Source organism: Pseudophryne corroboree, chromosome 3 (genome assembly GCF_028390025.1).
Source record: "Pseudophryne corroboree isolate aPseCor3 chromosome 3, aPseCor3.hap2, whole genome shotgun sequence".
Taxonomy (NCBI): domain Eukaryota; kingdom Metazoa; phylum Chordata; class Amphibia; order Anura; family Myobatrachidae; genus Pseudophryne; species Pseudophryne corroboree.
Window position 1 is genome coordinate 801,266,863 of NC_086446.1, and position 25,000 is coordinate 801,291,862.

Here is a 25,000-nt window from a genome sequence, read left to right on the forward strand (position 1 = left end):
ATATTTCTCTAACGTCCTAGTGAATGCTGGGGACTCCGTAAGGACCATGGGGAATAGCGGCTCCGCAGGAGACTGGGCACAGCTAAGAAAGAATTAGGACTACCTAGTGTGCACTGGCTCCTCCCACTATGACCCTCCTCCAGACTTCAGTTAGAATCCTGTGCCCGGCCGAGCTGGATGCACACTAGGGGCTCTCCTGAGCTCCTAGAAAGAAAGTATATTTTAGGTTTTTTATTTTACAGTGAGATCTGCTGGCAACAGACTCACTGCAGCGAGGGACTAAGGGGAGAAGAAGCGAACCTACCTAACTGGTGGTAGCTTGGGCTTCTTAGGCTACTGGACACCATTAGCTCCAGAGGGATCGACCGCATGGAACCGGCCATTGGTGTTCGGTCCCGGAGCCGCGCCGCCGGCCCCCTTACAGAGCCAGAAGCAAGAAGAATCCGGAAAATCGGCGGCAGAAGACATCAGTCTTCACCAAGGTAGCACACAGCACTGCAGCTGTGCGCCATTGCTCCTCATACACACTTTACACTCCGGTCACTGAAGGTGCAGGGCGCTGGGGGGGGGGGGGCGCCCTGAGAAGCAATAAATACACCTTGGCTGGCAAATATATCACAATATATAGCCCCAGAGGCTATATATGTGATAAATACCCCTGCCAGAATCCATAAAAAAGCGGGAGAAAAGTCCGCGCAAAAGGGGCGGAGCTATCTCCCTCTGCACACTGGCGCCATTTTTCCCTCACAGTTCCGCTGGAAGGAAGCTCCCTGACTCTCCCCTGCAGTCTACACTACAGAAAAGGGTAAAAAAGAGAGGGGGGGCACTAAATTTAGGCGCAAAATACATATATAGCATCTATAGGGGATATAATTTAGTTAATCCCTGTATTATATAGCGCTCTGGTGTGTGCTGGCATACTCTCTCTCTGTCTCCCCAAAGGGCTTTGTGGGGTCCTGTCTTCTGTCAGAGCATTCCCTGTGTGTGTGCGGTGTGTCGGTACGGCTGTGTCGACATGTTTGATGAGGAGACTTATGTGGAGGAGGAGCAGGTGCCTATAAATGTGTTGTCACCCCCTGCGGGGCAGACACCGGAGTGGATGGACTTGTGGAAGGAATTACGCGAAAGTGTCGACTCCTTACATAAAAAATTTGACGACATCCCAAATGTGGGGCAGCCGGCTTCTCAGCCCGTGCCTGCCCAGACGTCTCAAAAGTCATCAGCCCGCTACCTCAGATGGCAGACACAGATGTCGACACGGATACTGATACCAGTGTCGACGACGAGACTAATGTAATGTCCAATAGGGCCACTCGTTATATGATTGAGGCAATGAAAAATGTTTTACACATTTCTGAGGTGACCCCAGGTACCACAAAAAAGGGTATTATGTTTGGAGAGAAAAAACTACCAGTAGTTTTTCCCCCTTCTGAAGAATTAAATGACGTGTGTGAACTAGCGTGGGCTTCCCCTGATAAAAAATTTGTAATTTCAAAAAAATTACTAATGACGTACCCTTTCCCGCCAGAGGATAGGTCACGTTGGGAAACACCCCCTAAGGTGGATAAAGCGCTTATCAAAAAAGGTGGCACTGCCGTCCCAAGATACGGCCGCCCTAAAGGAACCTGCTGACAGAAAGCAGGAGGCTCTCCAAAAAGCTATATATACACACACTGGTATTATACTGAGACCAGCTATTGCCTCAGCATGGATGTGCAGTGCGGCAGCTGCATGGTCAGACTCCCTGTCAGAGAACATTGACACCCTAGACAGGAACACTATATTGCTAAATGTAGAGCATATTAAAGACGCTGTCTTTTACATAAGAGATGCACAGAGGGATATTTGCCGGCTGGCATAAAAAATAAGTGCACTGTCCATTTGTGCCAGGAGAGGGTTATGGACCCGGCAGTGGACAGGGGATGCAGATTCCAAAAGGCACATGGAAGTTTTGCCTTATAAGGGTGAGGAGTTGTTCGGGGATGGTCTTTCAGACTTAGTTTCCACAGCAACAGCCGGGAAGTCGGCATTTTTGCCACATGTCCCCTCACAACCAAAGAGAGCACCGTATTATCAGGTGCAGTCCTTTCGCCCCCAAAAGAGCAGACGGGGTAGAGGCGCGTCCTTTCTGCCCAGAGGCAGAGGTAGGGGAAAAAAGCTGCAGCATACAGCCACTTCCCAGGAACAAAAGTCCTCCCCCGCTTCTTCTGCTAAGTCCGCCGCATGACGCTGGGGCTCAGCAGGCGGAGCCAGGTACGGTGGGGGGCCGTCTCAAAAACTTCAGCAATCAGTGGGCTCGCTCACAGGTAGATCCCTGGATCCTTCAAGTGGTATCTCAGGGGTACAGGCTGGAATTCGAGACATCCCCCCCCCCCCCCCCCCCCGCCGTTTCCTCAAATCTGCCTTACCAACGATTCCTTCAGAAAGGGAGGCTGTGTTAGAGGCAATTCACAAGCTGTATTCCCAGCAGGTGATAGTCAAGGTGCCCCTACTTCAACAAGGACGGGGTTACTATTCCACAATGTTTGTGGTACCGAAACCGGACGGTTCGGTGAGACCCATTTTAAATTTGAAATCCTTGAACACATATTTGAAAAAAATTCAAGTTCATGATGGAATCGCTCAGGGCGGTTATTGCAAGCCTGGAAGAGGGAGATTACATGGTATCTCTGGACATCAAGGATGCTTACCTGCATGTCCCCATTTACCATCCTCACCAGGAGTACCTCAGATTTGTGGTACAGGATTGTCATTACCAATTCCAGACGTTGCCGTTCGGCCTGTCCACGGCACCGAGGGTATTTACCAAGGTAATGGCCGAAATGATGATACTCCTTCGGAAAAAGGGAGTTTTAATTGTCCCATACTTGGACGATCTCCTGATAAGGGCGAGGTCCAGAGAGCAGTTGTTGGTCGGCGTAGCATTATCTCAGGAGGTGCTACACCAGCACGGTTGGATTCTGAATATTCCAAAGTCTCAGCTGGTTCCGGCGACACGTATACTGTTCCTAGGGATGATTCTGGACACGGTCCAGAAAAAAGTGTTTCTCCCAGAGGAGAAAGCCGAGGAGCTGTCGTCTCTAGTGAGAGGCCCCCTGAAACCAAAACAGGTGTCGGTGCATCATTGCACGCGAGTCCTGGGAAAGATGGTAGCTTTCTACGAAGCGATTCCATTCGGCAGGTTCCATGCCAGAACGAGTCAGGAGACTTCCCTACACATAAATGTTCTGGAACTGAGGGCCATTTACAATGCCCTAAGTCAAGCAAAGCCCCTGCTTCAAAACCGGCCGGTTCTGATCCAGTCAGACAACATCACGGCGGTCGCCCATGTAAATCGTCAGGGCGGCACAAGAAGCAGGGCGGCGATGGCAGAAGCCACAAGGATTCTCCGTTGGGCAGAAAATCACGTGTTAGCACTGTCAGCAGTGTTCATTCCGGGAGTGGACAACTGGGAAGCAGACTTCCTCAGCAGGCACGACCTCCTCCCGGGAGAGTGGGGACTTCATCCAGAAGTCTTCCAACTGATTGTAAACCGTTGGGAAAGGCCACAGGTGGACATGATGGCGTCCCGCTTAAACAAAAAGCTGGACAAATATTGCGCCAGGTCAAGAGACCCTCAGGCGATAGCTGTGGACGCTCTAGTGACACCGTGGGTGTACCGGTCGGTTTATGTGTTCCCTCCTCTTCCTCTCATACCCAAGGTACTGAGGATAATAAGGAGAAGAGGCATAAGAACTATACTCATTGTTCCGGATTGGCCAAGAAGAGCTTGGTACCCGGAACTTCAAGAAATGATCTCAGAGGACCCATGGCCTCTGCCGCTCAGACAGGACCTGCTGCTGCAGGGGCCCTGTCTGTTCCAAGACTTACTGCGGCTGCGTTTGACGGCATGGCGGTTGAACGCCGGATCCTAAAAGAAAAGGGTATTCCGGAGGAAGTCATTCCTACGCTTATTAAAGCTAGGAAAGATGTAACCGTACAACATTATCACCGCATATGGTGAAAATATGTTGCGTGGTGTGAGGCCAGGAAGGCCCCAACGGAGGAATTCCAGTTAGGTCGATTTCTGCACTTCCTACAGTCAGGGGTGACTATGGGCCTAAAATTGGGTTCCATTAAGGTCCAGATTTCGGCTCTGTCGATTTTCTTCCAAAAAGAACTGGCTTCACTGCCTGAAGTTCAGACATTTGTCAAGGGAGTGCTGCATATTCAGCCTCCTTTTGTGCCCCCAGTGGCACCGTGGGACCTCAACGTGGTGTTGGGTTTCCTAAAGTCACATTGGTTTGAGCCACTCAAAACCGTGGATTTAAAATATCTCACGTGGAAAGTGGTCATGCTTTTGGCCTTGGCTTCGGCAAGGCGGGTGTCAGAATTGGCGGCTTTGTCATGTAAAAGCCCCTATTTGATTTTCCATATGGATAGGGCAGAGTTGAGGACTCGTCCCCAATTTCTTCCTAAGGTGGTATCAGCTTTTCACTTGAACCAACCTATCGTGGTGCCTGCTGCTACTAGGGACTTGGAGGACTCCAAGTTACTGGACGTAGTCAGGGCCTTGAAAATTTATGTTTCCAGGACGGCTGGAGTCAGGAAGACTGACTCGCTATTTATCCTGTATGCACCAAACAAGATGGGTGCTCCTGCTTTAAAGCAGACTATTGCTCGCTGGATTTGTAGCACAATTCAGCTTGCGCATTCTGTGGCTGGCCTGCCACAGCCTAAATCTGTAAAAGCCCATTCCACGAGGAAAGTGGGCTCTTCTTGGGCGGCTGCCCGAGGGGTCTCGGCTTTACAACTTTGCCGAGCTGCTACTTGGTCAGGGGCAAACACGTTTGCAAAATTCTACAAATTTGATACCCTGGCTGAGGAGGACCTGGAGTTCTCTCATTCGGTGCTGCAGAGTCATCCGCACTCTCCCGCCCGTTTGGGAGCTTTGGTATAATCCCCATGGTCCTTACGGAGTCCCCAGCATCCACTAGGACGTTAGAGAAAATAAGATTTTACTCACCGGTAAATCTATTTCTCGTAGTCCGTAGTGGATGCTGGGCGCCCGTCCCAAGTGCGGACTGTCTGCAATACTTGTATATAGTTATTGTTAACTAAAAGGGTTATTGTTGAGCCATCTGTTGAGAGGCTCTGTTGTGTTCATACTGTTAACTGGGTATAATATCACGAGTTATACGGTGTGATTGGTGTGGCTGGTATGAGTCTTACTCGGGATTCAAAATCCTTCCTTGTTGTGTCAGCTCTTCCGGGCACAGTATCCTTACTGAAGTCTGGAGGAGGGGCATAGAGGGAGGAGCCAGTGCACACCAGGTAGTCCTAATTCTTTCTTAGCTGTGCCCAGTCTCCTGCGGAGCCGCTATTCCCCATGGTCCTTACGGAGTCCCCAGCATCCACTACGGACTACGAGAAATAGATTTACCGGTGAGTAAAATCTTATTTTTATACCCCACATAATCAGTAATTCATCCGCTTTCTGCCAGTACCTGTGTAGGCGAGGACTGCGCAGCGATTCCCTATGGGGATGTGTCCTATGTGATGTGCGCAATGCGAGGGCAGCTGGGATAATGACTGACAGCCCCCAGCCCTCTCATCCCTTCACTATTAATCCTGTTTCTGATACGTTCAAGATAATCCTTCATCTCAAAACCCTGGTTCCTGCAATCACCAGCACAGACCAGAGAGACTGTGAGCCTAATGCCAGAGCGCACATATTACACAGCGCAGAACCCCTCGCAAATGCAAGCAGGACATATAAACTCCACACAGATAGGGCGCTGGTTGAATATGAACCCAGGAGCCCATGCTGTGCCGAAGTAAGGTCTAGTCTTCATCATTAAGTATATTGTGATAAACTGAATATAATAAATGTTAAAAAAAAGTGCATCCACCCCACGTAAGAATATCGAGCAGAATTTGTGTAGCCAGGCAGGGTCTGCTACTCTAACAGTCCTGTAACGTAGGGGATGTAGATGAAGAGCGGAGGAGAGTGAGGGTAGGTGAGAACATGCAAGGGATGGGATGCAGGTAAGTAGGAATAGTATATATGTGGGGAAAGGAGATGGGGATGAGAGCGGAGGAGAAGTGAGGGTAGGTGAGAACAGGCCAGGGATGGGATGCAGGTAAGTAGGAATGGGATATATGTGGGGGAAGGAGATCGGGATGAGAGCGGAGGAGAGTGAGGGTAGGTGAGAACAGGCCAGGGATGGGGTGCAGGTAAGTAGGAATAGGATATATGTGGGGGAAGGAGATGGGGATGAGAGCGGAGTAGAGTGGGGGTAGGTGAGAACAGGCCAGGGATTGGGTGCAGGTAAGTAGGAATAGAATATATGTGGGGGAAGGAGATGGGGATGAGAGCGGAGGAGAAGTGAGGGTAGGTGAGAACAGGCGAGGGATGGGATGCAGGTAAGTAGGAATAGGATATATGTGGGGGAAGGAGATGGGGATGAGAGCGGAGGAGAGTGAGGGTAGGTGAGAACAGGCCAGGGATGGGGTGCAGGTAAGTAGGAATAGGATATATGTGGGGGAAGGAGATGGGGATGAGAGCGGAGTAGAGTGAGGGTAGGTGAGAACAGGCCAGGGATGGGGTGCAGGTAAGTAGGAATATAATATATGTGGGGGAAGGAGATGGGGATGAGAGCGGAGTAGAATGGGGGTAGGTGAGAACAGGCCAGGGATGGGGTGCAGGTAAGTAGGAATTGGATATATGTGAGGGAAGGAGATGGGGATGAGAGCGGAGGAGAGTGAGGGTAGGTGAAAACAGGCCAGGGATGGGGTGCAGGTAAGTAGGAATATATTATATGTGAGGGAAGGAGATGGGGATGAGAGTGGAGGAGAAGTGAGGGTAGGTGAGAACAGGCCAGGGATGGGGTGCAGGTAAGTAGGAATAGAATATATGTGGGGGAAGGAGATGGAGATGAGAGCGGAGAAGAAGTGAGGGTAGGTGAGAACAGGCCAGGGATGGGGTGTAGGTAAGTAGGAATAGAATATATGTGAGGGAAGGAGATGGGGATGAGAGCGGAGGAGAGTGAGGGTAGGTGAGAACAGGCCAGGGATGGGGTGCAGGTAAGTAGGAATAGGATATATGTGGGGGAAGGAGATGGGGATGAGAGCGGAGGAGAAGTGAGGATAGGTGAGAACAGGCCAGGGATGGGGTGCAGGTAAGTAGGAATATAATTTATGTTGGGGAAGGAGATGGGGATGAGAGCGGAGGAGAAGTGAGGGTAGGTGAGAACAGGCCAGGGATGGGGTGCAGGTAAGTAGGAATATAATATATGTTGGGGAAGGAGATGGGGATGAGAGCGGAGGAGAGTGAGTGTAGGTGAGAACAGGCGAGGGATGGGATGCAGGTAAGTAGGAATAGAATATATGTGGGGGAAGGAGATGGGGATGAGAGCGGAGGAGAGTGAGGGTAGGTGAGAACAGGCCAGGGATGGGATGCAGGTAAGTAGGAATATATTATATGTGAGGGAAGGAGATGGAGATGAGAGCGGAGGAGAAGTGAGGGTAGGTGAGAACAGGCCAGGGATGGGGTGCAGGTAAGTAGGAATAGAATATATGTGGAGGAAGGAGATGGGGATGAGAGCAGAGGAGAAGTGAGGGTAGGTGAGAACAGGCCAGGGATGGGGTGCAGGTAAGTTGGAATAGGATATATGTGGGGGAAGGAGATGGGGATGAGAGCGGAGGAGAAGTGAGGGTAGGTGAGAACAGGCCGGGGATGGGGTGCAGGTAAGTAGGAATATAATATATGTGGGGAAAGAGAGAGGGATGAGAGCGGTGGAGATGTGAGGGTAGGTGAGAACAGGCCAGGGATGGGGTGCAGGTAAGTAGGAATAGGATATATGTGGGGGAAGGAGATGGGGATGAGAGCGGAGGAGAAGTGAGGGTAGGTGAGAACAGGCCAGGGATGGGGTGCATGTAAGTAGGAATATATTATTTGTGGGGGAAGGAGATGGGGATGAGAGCGGAGGAGGAGTGAGGGTAGGTGAGAACAGGCCAGGGATGGGGTGCAGGTAAATAGGAATAGGATATATGTGGGGGAAGGAGATGGGGATGAGAGCGGAGGAGAAGTGAGGGTAGGTGAGACCAGGCCAGGGATGGGGTGCAGGTAACATAGTATCTAAGGTTGAAAAAGACAATTGTCCATCGAGTTCAACTTATTTGTGGTCTCCTATGCACGATTATTTTGTATAAAATTTTGACTGATGTTGATGACTGCCGTTACGTTTTACCCCTCTTTTTTATAATAACCATAGTGCGTGACTATGCTCCGTAAACCTGGATATCCTTATCCATTAGGAATTTATCTAACCCACTCTTAAAGGTGTTGACTGAGTCGGCCATTACAACTCCCTCAGGCAGGGAATTCCAAACATGTATCGTTCTTAACGTAAAAAAGCCTTTACGCCGTATTGTGCGGAATCTCCTCTCCTCTAACCTGAGCGAGTGTCCACGAGTTCTCTGTGTTGATCTAACCAAAAACAGGTCCTGCGCAAGATCTGTATATTGTCCCCTTATATATTTGTAAATGTTGATCATGTCCCCTCTTAATCTCCTCTTTTCCAGTGTAAACATGCCTTGTCTTGCAAGCCTTTCCTCGTATTCCAGCGTCTCCATACCCTTAATTAGTTTGGTCGCCCGCCTTTGAACCTTTTCTAGCTCCAGGATATCCTTTTTGTAGTAAGGTGCCCAGAATTGTACGCAGTATTCAAGGTGTGGCCTCACAAGTGATTTATATAATGGGAGTATAATACTCTCGTCCCTAGCATCAATTCCCCATTTTATGCATGCTAATATCTTATTAGCCTTCTTTGCTGCAGTCCTACTTTGGGTACTACTGCTTAGTTTGCTATCTATGAGGACACCTAAGTCCTTTTCCAGTACAGAATCCCCTAATTTTACCCCATTTAGTAGGTAGGTGTTATTTTTGTTTTTGTTACCACAGTGCATTACCTTACACTTGTCTGTATTGAAGCGCAATCTCCATTTCGCTGCCCAAGCTTCTAGTTTAACTAAGTCGTTCTGAAGCGACTCCGTATCCCCCTCGGCATTTATAACTTTACACAATTTGGTATCATCTGCAAAAATTGACACCATGCTCTCTAGACCTTCTGTTAGGTCATTAATGAAAATATTGAACAATAGCAGTCCTAATACTGAGCCTTGCGGCACACCACTTAGCACTTCAGTCCAAGTTGAAAAAGATCCATTAACCACAACGCGCTGCTCCCTATTATCTAACCAGTTTTTGACCCAAGTGCATATTGTGCTTCCTAGCCCTGATTCTTGTAGCTTGTAGATAAGTCTCATGTGTGGTACAGTGTCGAATGCTTTGGCAAAATCTAAAAAGATTACATCCACCTCTTTACCCTGATCTAGGTTTGCGCTTACTGTTTCATAAAAGCCAAGTAAGTTGGTTTGACAGGATCTGTCCTTCATAAACCCATGTTGATTCCTTATAATTACCTTATTGACTTCAAGGAACTTCTGAATACTATCTCTTAGAATACCTTCCAATACTTTCCCCACTATAGATGTAAGACTAACTGGTCTATAATTACCTGGTTCAGCTTTACTTCCCTTTTTGAATATAGGCACTACTTCCGCTATACGCCAGTCTTTGGGAACCATACCTGATATTACTGAATCCTTAAAGATCAAAAATAGCGGTTTTGCAAGTTCAGAGTGAACCTCCATTAGAACCCTTGGGTGAATACCATCGGGACGTGGTGACTTATTAATCTTTAAATGTTTTAATCGGTCACAGACTACTTCCTCGCTTAAATAAGTACCTATCAGTGGGATATTCTCATTATTGGGATTATGTGTTAGTCCCTGGATTGGGTCCTCTCTAGTAAATACTGTTGAAAAAAACTCATTTAGTGTGTCCGCTATGTCATTATCATTTTTGCTTAAGACTCCCAACTTGTCTTTTAAAGGGCCTATACTCTCCTTCTTTAATCTCTTGCTATTAATGTATTTAAAGAATTTTTTGTGATTCACTTTCTATAAGTAAGAATAGTTATATGTGGGGGAAGGAGATGGGGATGAGAGCAGAGGAGAGTGAGGGTAGGTGAGAACAGGCCAGGGATGGGGTGCAGGTAAGTAGGAATATATTATATGTTGGGGAAGGAGATGGGGTTGAGAGCGGAGGAGAGTGAGGGTAGATGAGAACAGGCCAGGGATGGGGTGCAGGTAAGTAGGACTATAATATATGTTGGGGAAGGAGATGGGGATGAGAGCGGAGGAGAAGTGAGGGTAGGTGAGACCAGACCAGGGATGGGGTGCAGTTAAGTAGGAATAGAATATATGTGGGGGAAGGAGATGGGGATGAGAGCAGAGAAGAGTGAGGGTAGGTGAGAACAGGCCAGGGACGGGGTGCAGGTAAGTAGGAATAGGATATATGTGGAGGAAGGAGATGAGGATGAGAGTGGAGGAGTAAGGGTAGGTGAGAACAGGCCAGGGATGGGGTGCAGGTAAGTAGGAATAGAATATATGTGAGGGAAGAGATGGGGAAGAGAGTGAGGGTAGGTGAGAACAGGCCAGGGATGGGGTACAGGTAAGTAGGAATATAATATATGTGGCAGAAGGAGATGGGGATGAGAGTGGAGGAGGAGTGAGGGTAGGTGAGAACAGGCCAGGGATGGGGTGCAGGTAAGTAGGAATAGAATATATGTGGGGGAAGGAGATGGGGATGAGAGCAGAGGAGAGTGAGGGTAGGTGAGAACAGGCCAGGGACGGGGTGCAGGTAAGTAGGAATAGAATATATGTGGGGGAAGGAGATGGGGATGAGAGCAGAGGAGAGTGAGGGTAGGTGAGAACAGGCCAGGGATGGGGTGCAGGTAAGTAGGAATAGAATATATGTGGGGGAAGGAGATGGGGATGAGAGCGGAGGAGAAGTGAGGGTAGGTGAGAACAGGCCAGGGACGGGGTGCAGGTAAGTAGGAATAGGATATATGTGGAGGAAGGAGATGAGGATGAGAGTGGAGGAGGAGTAAGGGTAGGTGAGAACAGGCCAGTGTTGGGGTGCAGGTAAGTAGGAATAGAATATATGTGAGGGAAGAGATGGGGAAGAGAGTGAGGGTAGGTGAGAACAGGCCAGGGATGGGGTACAGGTAAGTAGGAATATAATATATGTGGCAGAAGGAGATGGGGATGAGAGTGGAGGAGGAGTGAGGGTAGGTGAGAACAGGCCAGGGATGGGGTGCAGGTAAGTAGGAATAGAATATATGTGGGGGAAGCAGATGGGGATGAGAGCAGAGGAGAGTGAGGGTAGGTGAGAACAGGCCAGGGATGGGGTGCAGGTAAGTAGGAATAGGATATATGTGGGGGAAGGAGATGGGGATGAGAGTGGAGGAGGAGTAAGGGTAGGTGAGAACAGGCCAGGGATGGGGTGCAGGTAAGTAGGAATAGAATATATGTGAGGGAAAGAGATGGGGAAGAGAGTGAGGGTAGGTGAGAACAGGCCAGGGATGGGCTGCAGGTAAGTAGGAATAGGCTATATGTGGGGGAAAGAGATAGGGATGAGAGCGGAGGAGCAGTGAGGGTAGGTGAGGCCAGGGATGGGGTGCAGGTAAGTAGGAATCGGATATATGTTTGGGAAGAAGATGGGGATGTGAGGGTAGGTGAGAACAGGCCAGGGATTGGGTGCAGGTAAGTAGGAATAGAATATATATGGAGGAAGGAGATGGGGATGATGGCAGAGGAGAAATGGGGGTAGGTGAGACCAGGCCAGGGATGGGGTGCAGGTAAGTAGGAATAGAATATATGTGAGGGAAGGAGATGGGGATGAGAGCAGAGGAGAGTGATGGTAGGTGAGAAAAGGCCAGGGATGGGGTGCAGGTAAGTAAGAATAGGATATATGTGGGGGAAAGAGATGGGGATGAGAGCGGAGGAGAAGTGAGGGTAGGTGAGAACAGGCCAGGGATGGGGTGCAGGTAAGTAGGAATAGGATATATGTTGGGGAAGGAGATGGGGATGAGAGTGGAGTAGAGTGAGGGTAGGTGAGAACAGGCCAGGGATGGGGTGCAGGTAAGTAGGAATAGAATATATGTGGAGGAAGGAGATGGGGATGAGAGCAGAGGAGTGAGGGTAGGTGAGAACAGGCCAGGGATGGGGTGCAGGTAAATAGGAAGAGAAGATATGTGGGTGAAGGAGATGGGGATGAGAGCGGAGGATTGAGGGTAGGTGAGAACAGGCCAGGGATGGGGTGCAGGTAAGTAGGAATAGAATATATGTGGGGTAAGGAGATGGGGATGAGAGCGGAGGAGAGTGAGGGTAGGTGAGAACAGGCCAGGGATGGGCTGCAGGTAAGTAGGAATAGAATATATGTGGGGGAAGGAGATGGGGATGAGAGCGGAGGAGAGTGAGGGTAGGTGAGAACAGGCCAGGGGTGTGGTGCAGGTAAGTAGGAATAGAATAAATGTGGGGGAAGGAGATGGGGATGAGTGCGGAAGAGAAGTGAGGGCAGGTGAGAACAGGTGAGGGATGGGGTGCAGGTAAGTAGGAATAGTATATATGTGGGGGATTGAGATTGGAGCAGAGAAGTGAGGGTAGGTGAGAACAGTGCAGGGATTGGCTGCAGGTAAGTAGGAATAGGATATATGTGGGGTAAAGTGATGGGGATGAGAGCAGAGGAGAAGTATGGGTAGGTGAGAACAGGCCAGGGATGGGGTGCAGGTAAGTAGGAATAGGATATATGTGGGGGAAGGAGATGGGGATGAGAGCGGAGGAGAAGTGAGGGTAGGTGAGAACAGGCCAGGGATGGGGTGCAGGTAAGTAGGAATAAAATATATGTGGGGGAATGAGATGGGGATGAGAGCGGAGGAGAGTGAGGGTAGGTGAAGACAGGCCAGGGATGGGGTGCAGGTAGGTAGGAATAGAATATATGTGGGGGAAGGAGATGGGGATTAGGAGCGGAGGAGAGTTAGGGTAAGTGAGAACAGGCCAGGGATGGGGTGCAGGTAAGTAGGAATAGGATTTATGTGGGGGAAGGAGATGGGATGAGAGCGGAGGAGAGTGAGGGTAGGTGAGAACAGGCCAGGGATGGGGTGCAGGTAAGTAGGAATAGAATATATGTGGGGGAAGGAGATGGGGATTAGGAGCGGAGGAGAGTGAGGGTAGGTGAGAACAGGCCAGGGATGGGGTGCAGGTAAGTAGGAATATATTATATGTGGGGGAAGGAGATGGGGATGAGAGCGGAGGAGAATTGAGGGTAGGTGAGAACAGGCCAGGGATGGGGTGCAGGTAAGTAGGAATAGTATATATGTGGGGGAACGAGATGGGAGCAGAGAAGTGAGGGTAGGTGAGAACAGTGCAGGGATTGACTGCAGGTAAGTAGGAATAAGATATATGTGGGGGAAAGAGAGAGGGATGAAAGCGGAGGAGAAGTGAGGGTAGGTGAGAACATGCCAGGGATGGGGTGCAGGTAAGTAGGAATAGGATATATGTGGGGGAAAGAGAGAGGGATGAGAGCGGAGGAGAAGTGAGGGTAGGTGAGAACATGCCAGGGATGGGGTGCAGGTAAGTAGGAATAGAATATATGTGGGGAATGAGATGGGGATGAGACCGGAGGAGAAGTGAGGGTAGGTGAGAACAGGCCAGGGATGGGGTGCAGGTAAGTAGGAATAGGATTTATGTGGGGTTAGGAGATGGGGATGAGAGCGGAGGAGAAGTGAGGGTAGGTGAGAAGAGGCCAGGGATGGGGTGCAGGTCAGTAGGAATAGTATATATGTGGGGGAAGGAGATGGGGATGAGAGCGGAGGAGAAGTGAGGGTAGGTGAGAAGAGGCCAGGGATGGGGTGCAGGTCAGTAGGAATAGTATATATGTGGGGGAAGGAGATGGGGATGAGAGCGGAGGAGAAGTGAGGGTAGGTGAGAACAGGCCAGGGATGGGGTGCAGGTAAGTAGGAATAGTATATATGTGGGGGAAGGAGATGGGGGCGTCATAAAGGGAATAAGTTGGGTAATGATGATGAAGTGGAGAAGACTAGGGAGAGGGGGCTACAATAAATGATGGTGAGTAGATGAGAATTACAGAAGAACGTTAGGTAAGGCATTATATCGTGAGACTGGGACATTATACTACAGTACTATTACCTATCTGGTGTCAGGCATTACAGAGGGAGACATGTCACCGCACGTTGCCATATGAAGCATGGATAACACTGTCTTTTCTCTATCTAGCTTATTCTCACCTGTCTCTGCTGCTTCTCCTCTCCACTCACTTCCTCCCTCTCCAACTTCCCCTGTATGCCTCTCTTTTCCTCTCCTATATCCTCTTTTTCTCTCCCCCCCCCCCCCCCCCCCTCTCTCTCTCTCTCTCTCTCTCTCCTGTTCTCTATGTAGAATTCCTTTACTCCCACAACCCTCCAGAAATTGCTATTCTAAAACTGATACTGAATGCTGGAGTATGTAATACGCTACTGCAGAAACTCAACTCCCCAAAGCTCTGCAGCGATACCTGACAGCGGGTTGTGTCTTGAGTCATCCTGCTCAGTGACTACCTCTCATCACCTGCAGCTCCCCATAACACTGTATCTTCCCATCACCATGTGCAGGGAAATGCATGGCTCAGGGGAAGGCAGGACACAGGGAAATGCATGGCTCAGGGGAAGGCAGGACACAGGGGAAGGCATGGCTCAGGGGAAGGCAGGACACAGGGGAAGGCATGGCTCAGGGGAAGTCGGCACAGGGGAAGGCATGGCTCAGGGGAAGGCAGGACACAGGGGAAGGCATGGCTCAGGGGAAGTCAGGGCACAGGGGAAGGCATGGCTCAGGGGAAGGCAGGACACAGGGAAAGGCAGGACACAGGGGAAGGCATGGCTCAGGGGAAGTCGGGGCACAGGGGAAGGCATGGCTCAGGGAAAGGCATGGCTCAGGGGAAGTCAGGGCTCAGGGGAAGTCAGGGCACAGGGGAAGGCATGGCTCAGGGGAAGGCAGGACACGGGAAGGCATGGCTCAGGGAAAGGCATGGCTCAGGGGAAGGCATGGCTCAGGGGAAGTCAGGGCACAGGGGAAGGCATGGCTCAGGGGAAGGCATGGCACAGGGGAAGTCAGGGCACAGGGGAAGGCATGGCTCAGGGAAAGGCATGGCTCAGGGGAAGGAATGGCTCAGGGGAAGTCAGGGCACAGGGGAAGGCATGGCTCAGGGGAAGTCAGGGCGCAGGGGAAATCAGGGCTCAGGTTAAGTCAGGGCGCAGGGCAGGGCTCAGGGGAAGTCAGGGCGCAGGGGAAATCAGGGCTCAGGGAAAGTCAGGGCGCAGGGGAAGTCAGGGCGCAGGGGAAGTCAGGGCGCAGGGGAAGTCAGGGCGCAGGGGGGAAGTCGGGGCGCAGGGGAAATCAGTGCTCAGGGGAAGTCAGGGCGCAGGGGAAGTCAGGGCGCAGGGGAAGTCAGGGCGCAGGGGAAGTCAGGGCGCAGGGGGGAAGTCAGGGCGCAGGGGAAGTCAGGGCGCAATGGGGAAGTCAGGGCGCAGGGGAAATCAGGGCTCAGGGAAAGTCAGGGCGCAGGGGAAGTTAGGGCGCAGGGGAAATCAGGGCGCAGGGGAAGTCAGGGCGCAGGGGAAGTCAGGGCTCAGAGGAAGGCAGGGTATGGGGGAAGGCAGGGCACAGAGGAAGGCAGGGCTCAGGGGAAGGCAGGGCACAGAGGAAGGCAGGGCTCAGAGGAAGGCAGGGCTCAGAGGAAGGCAGGGCACAGAGGAAGGCAGGGTATGGGGGAAGGCAGGGCACAGAGGAAGGCAGGGCTCAGGGGAAGTCAGGGCACAGAGGAAGGCAGGGCTCAGGGGAAGGCAGGGAACAGAGGAAGGCAGGGCTCAGAGGAAGGCAGGGCATAGGGGAAGGCAGAGGAAGCAGGGCACAGGGGAAGGCAGGACATAGGGGAAGGCAGAGGAAGGAAGTCCGCAGGGGAAGGTAGGGCGCAGATGGAGGCCTGCAGAGTGGTTGGGATCCATAACATTCCCTGGGACAGTTCTGCATCACCTGCTGTAGAGTCATAAACAAGGAGAACCTATATTCCTATTACTCTGTGTGCAAGGAAGCATTGCTATCCGGAATACATATGTTTTACCAGCGCCCGAGATCCCGGCTGTCCTGTTCACGACAGCAGAATCCCGGCCACCAGTATGCGGCAGTGGGGCGAGCGCTTAAAGTCTCACTGCGCTCGCCACGCTGAGGTCACGGTGACTTGCACTCGCCGCAGGTTATATTCTCCCTCTATTGGTGTGAGGAGGGGAATGGAGGCAGCAGTAAGCCACAGACTAAGAGTTACATCGTATACTAAAGGACTGAGAACCAAAGCATTGTTCTAGGTAGTGCCGTCGACCATTGATGATTCCTAATCATTGATGGTTTATGGCCGATGTTCAATGCTTTTGCCATCAATGGTAGAGAACCAGATGGTTTCCCTCCATCGATGGCACAGCTTTAATGAAAAATGTATTTCTTTTTTATTATTTTTTTGCAAGTGTGCTGGGACACAGATCATAACTCCGACCCATCCCCTGCCCATCCCCTGTGTGGTCTGTATAATGGTCTGTAGCGCAGTCAGTATGTGCGAGACATCCCTTGCGCACTCTGTGTGGTCTGTAGCGCAGTCAGTATGTGCGAGACATCCCTTGCGCACTCTGTGTGGTCTGTAGCGCAGTCAGTATGTGAGACATCCCTTGTGCAGCCGGTACGCGGTCGGTGTGATACACTAATGATCGGTGTCTTCTGTTTCTCCGCAGACAGTCTTCTGATTGACTATCAGTTCACATTCAGCCTCATTCAGGAAGATGATCGTCACCACACAGCCATCAACTTCATCGCCAACCCCGAGCAGGTGAGGTCACTACACATCAGCCTCCAACACTTGTACAGCTCCGTCCTCTGCACAGCTTTCATTTCCTAATTCTGTACACCGTACAGATGTTTCACACATTCCATTTGGGTTCCAGTCCCTGAGTCATATTCCAGATCTCAGCCAGTGTCACACGTGACAGAGCAGGGGTCGTGGTGACAGCAGAGCCTGCGCAGGACAGCAGCACTCCAGTAATGGCTCAGTGTCAGCTCTACAGAACCAGTACAGTCACATGTGACAGAGCAGGGGACATGGTGACAGCAGAGCCTGCGCAGGACAGCAGCACTCCACTAATGACTCAGTGTCAGCCCCTACAGAACCAGTACAGTCACATGTGACAGAGCAGGGGACATGGTGACAGCAGAGCCTGCGCAGGACAGCAGCACTCCAGTAATGGCTCAGTGTCAGCCCTACAGAACCAGTACAGTCACATGTGACAGAGCAGGGGACATGGTGACAGCAGAGCCTGCGCAGGACAGCAGCACTCCACTAATGACTCAGTGTCAGCCCCTACAGAACCAGTACAGTCACATGTGACAGAGCAGGGGACATGGTGACAGCAGAGCCTGCGCAGGACAGCAGCACTCCAGTAATGGCTCAGTGTCAGCTCTACAGAACCAGTACAGTCACATGTGACAGAGCAGGGGACGTGGTGACAGCAGAGCCTGCGCAGGACAGCAGCACTCCACTAATGGCTCAGTGTCAGCCCCTACAGAACCAGTACAGTCACATGTGACAGAGCAGGGGACATGGTGACAGCAGAGCCTGCGCAGGACAGCAGCACTCCACTAATGACTCAGTGTCAGCCCCTACAGAACCAGTACAGTCACATGTGACAGAGCAGGGGACATGGTGACAGCAGAGCCTGCGCAGGACAGCAGCACTCCAGTAATGGCTCAGTGTCAGCCCCTACAGAACCAGTACAGTCACATGTGACAGAGCAGGGGGCGTGGTGACAGCAGAGTCTTCGCAGGAGAGCAGCACTCCGCTAATGGCTCAGTGTCAGCCCCTACAGAACCAGTACAGTCACATGTGACAGAGCAGGGGACGTGGTGACAGCAGAGCCTGCACAGGACAGCAGCACCCCACTAATGGCTCAGTGTCAGCCCCTACAGAACCAGTACAGTCACACGTGACAGAGCAGGGGACGTGGTGACAGCAGAGTCTGCACCGGACAGCAGCACTCCACTAATGGCTCAGTGTCAGCCCCTACAGAACCAGTACAGTCACATGTGACAGAGCAGGGGACATGGTGACAGCAGAGCCTGCGCAGGACAGCAGCACTCCAGTAATGGCTCAGTGTCAGCCCTACAGAACCAGTACAGTCACATGTGACAGAGCAGGGGACATGGTGACAGCAGAGCCTGCGCAGGACAGCAGCACTCCACTAATGACTCAGTGTCAGCCCCTACAGAACCAGTACAGTCACATGTGACAGAGCAGGGGACATGGTGACAGCAGAGCCTGCGCAGGAGAGCAGCACTCCAGTAATGGCTCAGTGTCAGCCCCTACAGAACCAGTACAGTCACATGTGACAGAGCAGGGGACATGGTGACAGCAGAGCCTGCGCAGGACAGCAGCACTCCAGTAATGGCTCAGTGTCAGCTCTACAGAACCAGTACAGTCACATGTGACAGAGCAGGGGACGTGGTGACAGCAGAGCCTGCGCAGGACAGCAGCACTCCACTAATGGCTCAGTGTCAGCCCCTACAGAACCAGTACAGTCACATGTGACAGAGCAGGGGACATGGTGACAGCAGAGCCTGCGCAGGACAGCAGCACTCCACTAATGACTCAGTGTCAGCCCCTACAGAACCAGTACAGTCACATGTGACAGAGCAGGGGACATGGTGACAGCAGAGCCTGCGCAGGACAGCAGCACTCCAGTAATGGCTCAGTGTCAGCCCCTACAGAACCAGTACAGTCACATGTGACAGAGCAGGGGACATGGTGACAGCAGAGCCTGCGCAGGACAGCAGCACTCCAGTAATGGCTCAGTGTCAGCCCCTACAGAACCAGTACAGTCACATGTGACAGAGCAGGGGACATGGTGACAGCAGAGCCTGCGCAGGACAGCAGCACTCCAGTAATGGCTCAGTGTCAGCCCCTACAGTACCAGTACAGTCACACGTGACAGAGCAGGGGACGTGGTGACAGCAGAGCCTGCACAGGACAGCAGCACCCCACTAATGGCTCAGTGTCAGCCCCTACAGAACCAGTACAGTCACACGTGACAGAGCAGGGGACGTGGTGACAGCAGAGTCTGCACCGGACAGCAGCACTCCACTAATGGCTCAGTGTCAGCCCCTACAGAACCAGTACAGTCACATGTGACAGAGCAGGGGACATGGTGACAGCAGAGCCTGCGCAGGACAGCAGCACTCCACTAATGGCTCAGTGTCAGCCCTACAGAACCAGTACAGTCACATGTGACAGAGCAGGGGACGTGGTGACAGCACAGCCTGCGCAGGACAACAGCACTCCAGTAATGGCTCAGTGTCAGCCCCTACAGAACCAGTACAGTCACGTGTGACAGAGCAGGGGGCGTGGTGACAGCAGAGTCTTCGCAGGAGAGCAGCACTCCGCTAATGGCTCAGTGTCAGCCCCTACAGAACCAGTACAGTCACATGTGACAGAGCAGGGGACGTGGTGACAGCAGAGCCTGCACAGGACAGCAGCACCCCACTAATGGCTCAGTGTCAGCCCCTACAGAACCAGTACAGTCACACGTGACAGAGCAGGGGACGTGGTGACAGCAGAGTCTGCACCGGACAGCAGCACTCCACTAATGGCTCAGTGTCAGCCCCTACAGAACCAGTACAGTCACATGTGACAGAGCAGGGGACATGGTGACAGCAGAGCCTGCGCAGGACAGCAGCACTCCGCTAATGGCTCAGTGTCAGCCCTACAGAACCAGTACAGTCACATGTGACAGAGCAGGGGACGTGGTGACAGCACAGCCTGCGCAGGACAACAGCACTCCAGTAATGGCTCAGTGTCAGCCCCTACAGAACCAGTACAGTCACGTGTGACAGAGCAGGGGGCGTGGTGACAGCAGAGTCTTCGCAGGAGAGCAGCACTCCGCTAATGGCTCAGTGTCAGCCCCTACAGAACCAGTACAGTCACATGTGACAGAGCAGGGGACGTGGTGACAGCAGAGCCTGCGCAGGACAGCAGCACCCCACTAATGGCTCAGTGTCAGCCCCTACAGAACCAGTACAGTCACATGTGACAGAGCAGGGGACGTGGTGACAGCAGAGTCTGCACCGGACAGCAGCACTCCACTAATGGCTCAGTGTCAGCCCCTACAGAACCAGTACAGTCACACGTGACAGAGCAGGGGACGTGGTGACAGCAGAGTCTGCACCGGACAGCAGCACTCCACTAATGGCTCAGTGTCAGCCCCTACAGAACTAGTACAGTCACATGTGACAGAGCAGGGGACGTGGTGACAGCAGAGCCTGCGCAGGACAACAGCACTCCAGTAATGGCTCAGTGTCAGCCCCTACAGAACCAGTACAGTCACATGTGACAGAGCAGGGGACGTGGTGACAGCAGAGTCTGCACCGGACAGCAGCACTCCACTAATGGCTCAGTGTCAGCCCCTACAGAACCAGTACAGTCACATGTGACAGAGCAGGGGACGTGGTGACAGCACAGCCTGCGCAGGACAACAGCACTCCAGTAATGGCTCAGTATCAGCCCCTACAGAACCTGTACAGTCACGTGTGACAGAGCAGGGGGCGTGGTGACAGCAGAGTCTTCGCAGGAGAGCAGCACTCCAGTAATGGCTCAGTGTCAGCTCTACAGAACCAGTACAGTCACATGTGACAGAGCAGGGGACGTGGTGACAGCAGAGCCTGCGCAGGACAGCAGCACTCCACTAATGGCTCAGTGTCAGTGCAGGGGGCGTGGTGACAGCAGAGCCTGCGCAGGACAGCAGCACTCCACTAATGGCTCAGTGTCAGCCCCTACAGAACCAGTACAGTCACATGTGACAGAGCAGGGAACGTGGTGACAGCAGAGTCTTCGCAGGAGAGCAGCACTCCAGTAATGGCTCAGTGTCAGCTCTACAGAACCAGTACAGTCACATGTGACAGCAGCACTCCACTAATGGCTCAGTGTCAGCCCCTACAGAACCAGTACAGTCACATGTGACAGAGCAGGGGACGTGGTGACAGCACAGCCTGCGCAGGACAACAGCACTCCAGTAATGGCTCAGTATCAGCCCCTACAGAACCAGTACAGTCACGTGTGACAGAGCAGGGGGCGTGGTGACAGCAGAGTCTTCGCAGGAGAGCAGCACTCCAGTAATGGCTCAGTGTCAGCTCTACAGAACCAGTACAGTCACATGTGACAGAGCAGGGGACGTGGTGACAGCAGAGCCTGCGCAGGACAGCAGCACTCCACTAATGGCTCAGTGTCAGTGCAGGGGGCGTGGTGACAGCAGAGCCTGCGCAGGACAGCAGCACTCCACTAATGGCTCAATGTCAGCCCCTACAGAACCAGTACAGTCACATGTGACAGAGCAGGGAACGTGGTGACAGCAGAGTCTTCGCAGGAGAGCAGCACTCCAGTAATGGCTCAGTGTCAGCTCTACAGAACCAGTACAGTCACATGTGACAGAGCAGGGGACGTGGTGACAGCAGAGCCTGCGCAGGACAGCAGCACTCCACTAATGGCTCAGTGTCAGCTCATATAGAACCAGTACAGTCACATGTGACAGAGCAGGGGACGTGGTGACAGCAGAGCCTGCGCAGTCACATGTCATTTGTTTCTGTAATACGATACCCCTTAGAGAATCCCGGTGTATTACTGTACTTAAGGACATGCTGTTATTGTGTAAACCCACGTTCCTTGTTGACAGTGATGTGTATCTGATAATTGCCTTTTAATCCACATTTATGATCATGTATTATGTGGATTTTCTGCATAATGCAGATTTCATGCTGGGTTCCCTACGGCCATTATACTGTATGCTATCAGAGCACCAAACATGCACAGCACTGCTGACTTTTACAAATAGCTGGCTCTGCTTTGCCCTCGCTCCGCTCTGATGTTCCTCTACCCTATGCTGTTCAACTCTGACCTTGCTCTGGATTGACCTCGATCCACTCTGACCTCACGTTCCTACCACGCAGTGCTCAGACATGCTCCACTCTGACCTCCCTCTGATCTACCGCTCTGCTCTGTCCTCGCTCTGCTTTGACCTCGCTCTGCTCTGACCTCGCTCTGCTCTGTCCTCGCTCTGCTCTGACCTCGCTCTGCTCTGTCCTCGCTCTGCTCTGTCCTCGCTCTTCTCTGACCTCGCTCTGCTCTGTCCTCGCTCTGCTATGACCTCACTCTGCACTTCCCTCGTTCTGCTCTGACCTCACTCTGCACTTCCCTCGCTCTGCTCTGACCTCGCTCTGCTCTGACCTTACTCTGACCTCACTCTGCTCTGACCTCACTCTGCTCTGTCCTCACTCTGCTCTGACCTCCCTCTGCTCTGTCCTCCCTCTGCTCTGACCTTACTCTGACCTCACTCTGCTCTGACCTCACTCTGCTCTGTCCTCGCTCTGCTCTGACCTCGCTCTGCTCTGTCCTCGCTCTGCTCTGTCCTCGCTCTTCTCTGACCTCGCTCTGCTCTGTCCTCGCTCTGCTATGACCTCACTCTGCACTTCCCTCGCTCTGCTCTGACCTCGCTCTGCTCTGACCTCGCTCTGCTCTGACCTCGCTCTGCTCTGTCCTCGCTCTGCTCTGTCCTCGCTCTGCTCTGTCCTCGCTCTGCTCTGACCTCGCTCTGCTCTGACCTTACTCTGATCTCACTCTGCTCTGACCTCACTCTGCTCTGTCCTCGCTCTGCTCTGACCTCCCTCTGCTCTGACCTTACTCTGACCTCACTCTGCTCTGACCTCACTCTGCTCTGTCCTCGCTCTGTTCTGACCTCGCTCTGCTCTGTCCTCGCTCTGCTCTGTCCTCGCTCTGCTCTGTCCTCGCTCTGCTCTGAACTCGCTCTGCTCTGACCTTACTCTGACCTCCCTCTGCTCTGACCTCACTCTGCTCTGTCCTCGCTCTGCTCTGACCTCCCTCTGCTCTGACCTCGCTCTGCTCTGACCTTACTCTGACCTCACTCTGCTCTGACCTCACTCTGCTCTGTCCTCGCTCTGCTCTGACCTCCCTCTGCTCTGACCTCGCTCTGCTCTGACCTTACTCTGACCTCACTCTGCTCTGACCTCACTCTGCTCTGTCCTCGCTCTGTTCTGACCTCGCTCTGCTCTGTCCTCGCTCTGCTCTGTCCTCGCTCTGCTCTGTCCTCGCTCTGCTCTGACTTCGCTCTGCTCTGAACTCGCTCTGCTCTGACCTTACTCTGACCTCCCTCTGCTCTGACCTCACTCTGCTCTGTCCTCGCTCTGCTCTGACCTCCCTCTGCTCTGACCTCGCTCTGCTCTGACCTTACTCTGACCTCACTCTGCTCTGACCTCACTCTGCTCTGTCCTCGCTCTGCTCTGACCTCCCTCTGCTCTGACCTCGCTCTGCTCTGACCTTACTCTGACCTCACTCTGCTCTGACCTCACTCTGCTCTGTCCTCGCTCTGTTCTGACCTCGCTCTGCTCTGTCCTCGCTCTGCTCTGTCCTCGCTCTGCTCTGTCCTCGCTCTTCTCTGACCTCGCTCTGCTCTGTCCTCGCTCTGCTATGACCTCACTCTGCACTTCCCTCGCTCTGCTGTGACCTTGCTCTGCTCTGACCTTGCTCTGCTCTGACCTCGCTCTGCTCTGACCTCGCTCTGCTCTGTCCTCGCTCTGCTCTGACCTTACTCTGACCTCACTCTGCTCTGACCTCACTCTGCTCTGTCCGTGCTCTGCTCTGTCCTCACTCTGCTCTGACCTCGCTCTTCTCTGACCTCGCTCTGCTCTGTCCTCGCTCTGCTCTGACCTCGCTCTTCTCTGACCTCGCTCTGCTCTGTCCTCACTCTGCTCTGACCTCGCTCTTCTCTGACCTCGCTCTGCTCTGTCCTCACTCTGCTCTGACCTCGCTCTGCTCTGTCCTCGCTCTTCTCTGACCTCGCTCTGCTCTGTCCTCGCTCTGCTATGACCTCACTCTGCACTTCCCTCGCTCTGCTGTGACCTTGCTCTGCTCTGACCTTGCTCTGCTCTGACCTTGCTCTGCTCTGACCTCGCTCTGCTCTGACCTCGCTCTGCTCTGACCTTACTCTAACCTCACTCTGCTCTGACCTCACTCTGCTCTGTCCGTGCTCTGCTCTGTCCTCACTCTGCTCTGACCTCGCTCTGTGGATTAGGTGCAGTTACCCTCTGTGTGTCTCCTTTGACACCCTAAGGCCAGAAGGCTCTGTGAACCTATCACTGAGATTTCTTTATTTCTTATTCCCCATTTCCACTGCATAAATATCCTGGGTTATTGCCACGTCTACCTCGGTCGGGCCTCAGTGGAAACTGCTCCCCAAAAGATTCCCGGGTCCAGTGACCCAGATAGTCACCCTGGGAAGCGAGTAGGGTTGGACACGGGTAGGATCCAGGTAACACGGCACTTGAAAGGGACACTACCTGTGTTTTTTGGAGAAGGACCGTGATTGGAGCTTCTGGGACGCTGGTTGATGATGTCATCTGTCAGAGCCCTCAGAGACAGCACATGCCGCATTGCAGCAGCCGCTAGTCAGTGACAGAGCACAAACAGACTGACCCATCCATAGCCTAAAAAGGGGTATTCCCAGTGCCTGAATCACAGCCCCACCTGCAGCTCAGAGCCTAGTCCTCAGCCTGACCTGTCAGCATGAAAGCATCTCCATGTTGGCGGTCTCTGAGCCACATTCTCCGTTCTATCACGGTGCTCAATCTCAGTATGGATATGACGTGGGATGAAATCAGCGATCTCCTTCTACGCAAATGTTTGTGGCGAGATCTAGCCCTCTCGGACATGAATTGCACCCTCCTCCTCCAACTCTTCATAGGTAGCACATGGTGAGAAGCTTCATCATGGTCTCTGTAGCTGCACAACCCAGCAGACAACTGCACAAAGTCAGGAAGTCCAGGCTACACACAGGTCCTCCGTCAGCCATCGTTGCTGCAAGCCCCCCCCTTGTTGCCTTTTGTGACCTCCTCTTTGTCAGCCTGAAAATGTTCATGTTCAATGACATCCATAGGGCTTTGCATTGCTGACCCGGGTTCA

At 52.5% G+C, this 25,000-nt stretch overlaps 1 protein-coding gene across 1 annotated transcript in view; it reads left to right on the forward strand.

Moving 5' to 3' along the window:
* ATRNL1 (attractin like 1) overlaps positions 1–25,000 on the forward strand; it is a 1,127,078-nt gene that overhangs the window by 548,054 nt on the left and 554,024 nt on the right. The window contains exon 22 of the mRNA XM_063963337.1: positions 16,722–16,816. Coding sequence (XP_063819407.1) covers positions 16,722–16,816 — 95 coding nt within the window. The remainder of the gene's footprint in view (positions 1–16,721; positions 16,817–25,000) is intronic.